Here is an 8,652-nt window from a genome sequence, read left to right on the forward strand (position 1 = left end):
ACCACTAGATTAAAACACGAATTTCTTTTTGTACTTCCCTGGATTTCTGGGAAAATAAACCACTAGAAAATCCAGACATAAAAAGATGAAAGCATCAGAAAACTACAGAAACAAAGCAAGCATCTACTTAATCATAGTGAATTCTGAAGCTGAAGATTGTGTGCCTGTGTAAATAAATCTTCCAAAACAAACACATATAAATGGTTGGGGGGTGTTTTCACTTGTTTTTTTTTTTTCTTCCCCAAATTGAACACATAGGCAAATGGGTTTTGGATGGGGAAGCGGGATGAGTGGACAAAGAAAATGACAAAGCAAAAGAACAGTGAGATTTTATTTCCTTGGCATGTGATAGTACACAGATGTTACTACAGCACTTACTGTTCTTACCTTTCGGATCCCAACTCATCACAAATTACAGCATAACTACATTAGTGGTGAAATTTAACATACAATTTACATTTTCAAAATCATTTAGTTTTATTTTTCTTAATGGCAACCACACTCTATGCAGCCTACAAACCTGAAGAAAATGCATTTGTTTCTGAAAGCCATAATAGTAAGTGTTTTGGGGTGTTCAAAGTCAAAAAGTAGTCCTGAGATTTCAGATGTTAAAGCTTTCTCCACAGCCACATGTTCCTTTGATGTTTGGATTATTGAAGACAAATTCACTGGACAGTTTGTCTTCTACATAGTCCATTTCCGTTCCTAGAAGCGTCAGCTGTGCTTTCTTCTCAATAAACACTCTAACCCCTTCAAGGCAACAAAGAAAAACAAATTACATACAGTAAAATCATAATTCACTTTGAAATTCTCTTTTGACCAGTGATAAAATTTTTAACACTGGTGATAAACATGAAGACTACTAGTACAATGTAGTTTTCCTGGCCATAAGATGGGGCACTTTCATCGCTATTTTTACTCTGGCCACTTCCATTGCTATTTTTACTCTATGTATAGCTAGAACTGCTAGATGTGCGTACACGTGATGTATTTTTTGAGGGAGGATTTAAAAACATGATACACAGGCAAATAAGTTGAAGAACTTGGGAACAAATCTCAGCTTCAATGCTTAACTCCCATGCATTGCAGCCAGTAGCCTATAAACTGTTTCCTACCATTCTTAAAAGTCTGCGCATTGAACAAGACGCCCAAGAACCCTGAAAGGCCAAATGCTTCTCTCTCAAAACGATTATTTTTTTCTCTGTCAAAATTATTCGGTCTATATAAACTCTAACCAATACTGAATCCCATAATAAGGCAACTGTGTGAACTTCTAAAGATATCACAACCTTTACAGATTAAGAACTGGTAGTTCATTTTAAGAACTAGAAAGAGCTCCCTTTTCTAAAATATACAAACATATCTACCTCTCTGGAAAGTAACTGAACTTTAAAACCACCTGCCTGACACAAAGGTGTGTGCAGACTGAAGCAGCTGTCCACAGACTAGGAAATAATAAAAATACAAATTTTTTCAGTAAACAGCAGCAGATACTCATTAAGTTACATGGCAAGCTGTTTCTTTGCAGCAGGCATTGAGACAAAACATATTACTAACACAATTCCAGTCTCTGGGCAACTGAGTTGAATCTACACATTTTTCGCGTGAACTTAGACCATAACCAACAGCAAAGACTAAACCTAATAAGAGAGTTTACGGAGCTGATCCCTGAAGCAGTTGCTTAATACTTAAAAGCCAGAAAATTTGTTTTGGGATCCAAAGCTGCAAGCTCAATGTACACAGAAAGTCAAGAGCATTCACTAGCAATCTGTCTAGAAGCAACCAAAACACAAACAAGAGCAGACAAGCACACCTGAAACAGTGTCTGGCTTTGGAATTTAAGGTCTCCAACCTGAAGGAGGTAAATTGCTTGTATCTTCCATAAGATGCAAGCCAAGAAATGTCTTCTGAAAAATTTGTTTTCAGCCCCATAAAGCTAGACCAGCTCCGAGTCAAGCCAAAAAGGTAACTCCAGAATACAGCTGAATTTGAAATCAAGAGATAGCTGCACCATTAGGTGGCAGTCTGCTTCAATTTAATAATCTGCTTAAGTTCCAACTAATACTCAGTTTAAGAGAATAAACTCTCTGAGTTGGTCACAGGCAGAAGTTCACAGATGGAAGATGGGCTCTGCCTAGCAGCATAGCTCCTTTAAGAAAATGACTGTGATATCCCATTTATATTGAAATCTCTTACTTTACCATCAAATTAGAAGTAATATTGCTGATCATAATGTAACAGGGTTCAGTAACGCCTGAAGAAAACCCCAAACCACCCCCACCAAAAGAATTTTAGGAACTTCTAGAAAAACAACTGAAACCAAACCAAACACTGTAATGCTTCTGTAAAAATGGCTATTTGACAAAAAGACCACTGACAGAAATTTTTATAAAAATCGGAAAAATGTATAGAACTGTGCTGGTTTTGACTGGGGTGAAGTTAATTTTCTCCAGGATAGCTTGTATGGGGCTATGTTTTGGATTTGTGCTGGAAACAGTTTTGGTAACACAGGGACGTTTTAGTTACCGCTGAGCAATGCTGACACAGGGTCAAGGCCTTTTCTGTTTCCCTCCCCACCAGTGAGCAGGCTGGGGGCGCACAAGAATTTAGGAGGGGACAAAGCCAGGAGAGTTCACCCCAGCTGACCCAAGGGATATCCCAGACCACAGGAGCTCATGATCAGCACACGAAGCTGGGGGAAGAAGGAGGCAGGGGGGACATTCAGGGTGATGGCGTTTATCTCCCCATGTCACTGCTACCCATGATGGAGCCCTGTTTTCCTGGGGATGGCTCAATACCTGCCTGCCCACAGGAAGTGGGAAATTAATCCCTTGTTTTGCTTTGCTTTCATGGGCAACATCTCCTTTACTTGTTAAGCTGTCTTTATCACAACCTATGAGTTTCCTCACTTTGACTTTTCTGAATCCCCCCTGCATCCTATGGTGGGATGGAGTGATTGTGTGGGGCTTAGTTGCCTGTTGGGAGTTAAACCAGGACAGCAACTTCAGCAATAGAAGTACTGTGAGATGCTCAATGAAATTATCAGATAGCTTATATACCTGCATATGAAAACAATTTTTAAAATACTCTTAAATTAAAACCAGAGAACTCATCATTACAAAGCAACATAAAGGTCAAAAGTATAAAGAAGTTAAAACCAAATTACGAACCAATGAAGAAATAAGACTAGTTAGACAAGATAATCAGGAAAACCCCTTGCAGATAAAATCTTTACTTTGCAAACCCTTGGTCTAGGTATGCTGATAAAGTATTTCTTTATATACACATTGTTATGTGTTATTCTCTAAATATCTGCTATTAGCAGACGTGAATGATAGACTAGACTACCCTGGTGGCGTAGTTTGATACTTAGACACAGAGCTGCAGATTTTAAGTAGCTGGTTACTTCAGAGAGAAACCAACGTGACACCAATTCCCACACCAGAACAGCAGGATCTCTTGCTATAACTTGTTACTTCATTTGTTACTACTTAATTCTAATCTGTACCCTGGCAAGCCTGTAACAGGTTATTCTTCCCCACCTTCACTGAAGTTTGCTTTGCTGCATCAGAAACTCACCATCTTGAACTACTTCTTCATCAGAGTCTCCTTTCGATTTTGTATATTCTAACGTGTAAGAAAGTCCATTGCATCCTCTTGTACGAACACCTACTTTCACACCTACCTAAAAAAAACCAAACCACAACAGCAAAACCTAAGAAAAAAGTACGCAGAACAACAAAATGTTGACATTCATTATTTTCCACTGCCTCAAAACACCAGCAAATAATATATTAAGAGATAACTTTTTTCTTCCTTTTACAAAATTGACTGCCAAGGTTAAGAGCAAACATCAGGTATTTGCTACTTTGCATCAAGCCCTAGAACATGCTGAAGTTTTGAAGCATTAGACTGTTGGCACTCCTGTGGGTGCTTGGTCTCCTAAACAGAGTCATACTTCAAAACCAAATATTTTTTAACTTTAGATTGAAGCTTACTCAGATACTAATTCGGGTACTATGTTAAGATTATTGACAGTAATGTAATTAATTACGAACCTGTGAGGCCAAGACAAGAGAAGCTGCTAGATTTTCACGGAACTCTTGTAATGACACCATCAGAAAACTTATTTCTAAGCTGTGAAAAACATACTTCAACTTCTTCATTACCTTTATTGTCAGTCTCACTTAAAAAGCAATCCTCTTCTTAAAGTAGGTATGGTTTATTTGCTTACTGCTTTAATCAACCTTAAAAGCCAACCTAGTCAATGCCTGTAACATTCACAGTATCCAGCAAGTCTAACAATAAAAATCATGTATGCAAGTAAAAACTGAGAAAAGCTTTTGCAGAAACTGAAATCTATTAGTGCACAACAATCTTCCAAAGGTATCTATATGACCTCCAACCCACCAATGCCTCATAAATGAAAGAGGAAATTAAGAGGAAAATCATGCTGTCTATAATAAAAACATATCAAAACATCATCACCTGTCATCAAGTGGTATCTCAGATAAACCAGTGTTTTATCTTTTCAGACTGAACATTTTCCTCCAGAGGAACTGCTAAAAATAATGGGCTGGAAAAGGCAAACACCATTTCTAGCAAGGCAATGACTGACCAGCTAAGGTGTAGGTTCAGGGATTCCTTAGGATCATTTAAAACATTAGAAAAAAGTGTCTAGTTAGTTGCAGATGTGCAGAAAGCAAAAAAACCCCAATGGGCCTTGTATAAAAGTTAAAAGATAAATACTCCTCTTTAAATAATATTTACTGTAAAAAAGAAAATCTAATGCTTGATTTTATAATGGTTAGAAATCCACAATCTTGAGTGTTTATGGCTAAGAAGATGACAAGCTCAGTTACTTGGAGAAATGTAGACTACCTTAAAAAAAGCACACTTTGTCTAGTAAGTTACCAATGAATTACGTTTTCCAATGGGTATGAATCTAACTTGTTATACACTTCAGAATGAGAATTCCTACAGTTAGTTAATAAACTCTTGATATCAACGGCTGAAGACCTCTTTGACTACCAGAAGTCATCACTATGCCACATCAAAAGGCCTTGTTAAAATATATCTCAAAAATATTTTGAAGCCTCATTTTTTTCAGCTTTATTCATCTCAAAAGTAACTGTACAATGTAATTACACTGAGTTTTTCTTGCATTTCATCTCATGAAGAAACAAAGCCTCATCTATAAACAAGCTTACACATAACCCCTACAAAAGATGCCAAAATCTCTAATAACCTCAGTGTTTATTTCAAACTTCTAAATTAGTCAGAAATGCTCTGCGACCATGAACTGTGCTAACACCCTAGCACAAAATACAGGTTGGCCCTGGGTATACTTACATGCTCAGGTTTATCTTTCAGAAGCTGTTTTATCTTCTGAACAGCTGATGGGGTCTGAAAAAGAAAACAGTTCACATCAATTTGAAAGAGATTTTTTACTTTTAATATGTGCAGTGAATGCTCGCATACATTAGAAACATGAAGCTCTTACCACAAGCAGGCTTAAGCACACAAAGCAAACTACAAGTAGACTTACAGTAGAAAACCTTTTCTATTTACCACTATTCACCTTAATTTGTTACAGATTTGTTACAGAACAGGAATTAGCTGCTCTGACAAATGACTTGATTATATGCACTTAGTCTGCCCCTGTTCCTGCAGGGAACTGACTACTTTCCTGTGCAGTAATCCTCCTCATCAGCACAGCCTCCCAAATTCCATGGCGACAAGTAAATGCATCACCTCAATTAACAAAAGCATACAAAGTCGCCTTGGAAACAACTTATTAATCTGCTTCTGTAGATAACAAACTTCCATTATATATATATTTTTTAATTTAAATAAATACAGTTCTACGAGTGCCTCAGCAAAAAGCTGCCCCATAAGAGAGGACCACATTGATGTTCCCTCTTCTCCCGCTGCCTGGCCTCCATGGTCCCGCTTTCTGCAAAGGCTGCCTGCACATCAAAGGTGCAGGGTCTTCTCCTCACCCAGACTAGCAAGGAACAGCAGCTTCCCCCTAGTAAACTCATGAGGAGGAAGAACCATGAGAGTGGTTTGGGTTGGAAGGGACTTCAAAGATCTACCAGGGAAGGTGCCCTACTCGACCTGCTCTTTGTGAACAGAAGACTGGTGGGTGATGGGACAGATGGAGGCTGTCTAGGATACAGTGATCACGAAATGACTGAGTTCTCTGTTCTTACAGAAGCAAGGAAGCGGGACAGCAGAACTGTCACCTTGGATTTCCAAAGGACAGACTGACTAGTTTAGGAGACTTCCTGACATAGTCCCTTGGGAGGCAGTCCTGAAGAGCACTGGTAGGCTGGTCACTCTTTAAGAACGAAGTCTTAAAGGTGCAGGAGCAGGCTGTCCCCATGTGCCATAAGAGGAGCTAGCATCAGAGAAGACCAGCCCGGCTGAACATGGAGCTTTGGCTGCAAGTTAGGAGAAAAAAAAGAGAGTTTATGGCCTTTGGAAGAAGCAACAGAGCACACATGATGACTACAAAGATGTTGTGAGGCTAGGAAACAGGAGAAACTCAGAGAGTCCAAAGCACAGACAGATATTTTCTGGCTTCTGCTCTAAAAGACAAGAAATCTTTCTGTATCAGCAGCAAAAGAAGTGCCAAGGAGAGCCTCCCCCTTCTATTAGATGCAGGAGGAAACATGGTGACTAAGGATGAGGAAAAGGGTGAGATTTTTAACGCATTTTTTGCCTCAGTCTTTTGTAATAGGACCAGCTGTATTCTGGAAATCCAGCCCCCTGAGCCAGAAGACAGAGGCTGGGAGCAGAATGAACCCCCTGCAATCCAGTGACCTGCGGCACCACACAGATGTACAAGAGTCTGTAGGACTGGATGGAATTGACCCAAGAGTTCTAAAGAGCCGGCAGAGGTGCTCACTCAGACAGTTCCCATCATTTATCAGCAGTCCTGGCTGACCAGGTTGGTCTCAGCAGATTGCGAGTCAGCCAGCGTGACACCCATCTACAAGAAGGACCAGGAGGATCCAAGTAACAATAGGCCTGTCAGTCTGACTTTAGTGCCAGGGAAACTGATGCAGTAGATCATCCTGAGTTCCATCATGCCATGCAGGAAGGACAACGACATGATTAAGCCCTGTCTACCTGGGCTTATGAAAGGCAAGTCCTGCTTGACAATCCTCATCTTCTAGGACAAGGTGACTCTCTCAGTGGATGAGGGAAAGGCTGTGGATGTTGACTTCAGTAAAGCGTTTGACACCATTTCTCACAGCATTCTCCTGGAGAAACTGTCTACTCGTGGCTTGGAAGGCCATAGACCCTGCTGAGTCAAAAACAGGCTGAATGGCCAGGCCCAAAGGGTGGTGGTGAATGGAGTTAAATTCAGCTGGTGGCCAGTCACAAGCAGAGTTCCCCAGGGCTCAGTACTGGGGCCTGTTCTGTTTAACATCTTTACCAATAACCTTGATGAGAGGATCAAGAGCACTCTCAGTACATTTCTAGACACCACCAAACTGGGTGGACATCTTGATCTGCTTAAGGGTACGGGGGCTATGCAGAGGGATCCAGACAGACTAGATCGATGGGCCAAGACTAATCGTATGAGTTTCAATAAGGCCAAATGCTGGGTTCTGCACTTTGACCACAACCCCTCCCAGCAGCACTTGGAAGGAGTGGCTGGAGAGCTGCCAGGCAGAGGGACCTGGGGGTACCGACTGATAGCCAGCTGAACATAAACCAGCAGCTTGCCTAGGTAACCAAGGCAGCCAACAGCATCCTGACCTGCGTCAGGAACATTGTGGCCAGGGAAATCATTGTCCTCCTGTACTCAGTACTAGTAAGGCTACGCTTCAAGTACTATGTTCAGTTTGTGGCCCCTCACTACAAGAAGGACATCCACAGTTCTGGAGCATATCCAGAGATGGGCAATGAAGCTTGTGAAGGGTCTGGAGAACAAGTCTTATGAGGAGTAGCTGGGGGAACTGAGGTTGCTCAGCCTGGAGAAAAGGAGGCTGAGAGAAGACTTTATCACTCTCTACAACTACCTTAAAAGAGGCTGTAGAGAGGTGAGGATTGGTCTGTTCAATCAAGTAACAAGTTATAGGCAAGAGGAAACACCCTAAATTTGCCCAAGGGAAGTTTAGACTGGGTAACAGGGAGAATTTATTTACTGAAATGGGTATCAGGCATTGGAACAGGTTGCCCAGGGAGGTGGTTGAGTCACCATCCCTGGAGGTATTTAAGAGTTGTGTAGACATAGTGCTTAGGGATACAGTTTAGCGAAAGACCGGTAAGCGTTAGGTTAATGGTTGGACTCAATGATCTTAAAGGTCTTTTCCAGTCTGGGCAATTTTGTGATCATCTACTTCCAACCCCATGTTATGCACTGGGAGACCTTCCACTGAACCAGACTGTTCATAGCCTCATCCAATCCAGCCTTGAACACTTCCAGGAATGGGGAGTCCACAACTTCTCTGGGCAACCTGTTCCAGTGTGTCTCACCATCCTCACAGTGAAGAAATTCTTCCTAGTATCTGATCAAAATTTACCATCTTCCAGGCTAAAATGGTTACCACTTGCCAATACACTCCCTGATATACAGTCCCTCCCCAATTTTCTTGTAGCCCACTTTAAGGTACTGGAAGGCTGCTATAAGGTCTC

At 41.0% G+C, this 8,652-nt stretch overlaps 1 protein-coding gene across 1 annotated transcript; it reads right to left on the reverse strand.

Moving 5' to 3' along the window:
- Positions 1–222: 222 nt before the first annotated feature.
- On the reverse strand, positions 223–5,406 carry ISCA1 (iron-sulfur cluster assembly 1; the record flags this gene model as incomplete). The annotated part of the gene is made up of 3 exons (XM_009878361.1): positions 223–750; positions 3,580–3,685; positions 5,353–5,406. Coding segments are annotated over 3 exons (309 nt in total), but the record flags the coding sequence as incomplete, so codon positions are not given.
- Positions 5,407–8,652: the final 3,246 nt, after the last annotated feature.

Source organism: Apaloderma vittatum, unplaced genomic scaffold, assembly GCF_000703405.1.
Source record: "Apaloderma vittatum isolate BGI_N311 unplaced genomic scaffold, ASM70340v1 scaffold4561, whole genome shotgun sequence".
Taxonomy (NCBI): domain Eukaryota; kingdom Metazoa; phylum Chordata; class Aves; order Trogoniformes; family Trogonidae; genus Apaloderma; species Apaloderma vittatum.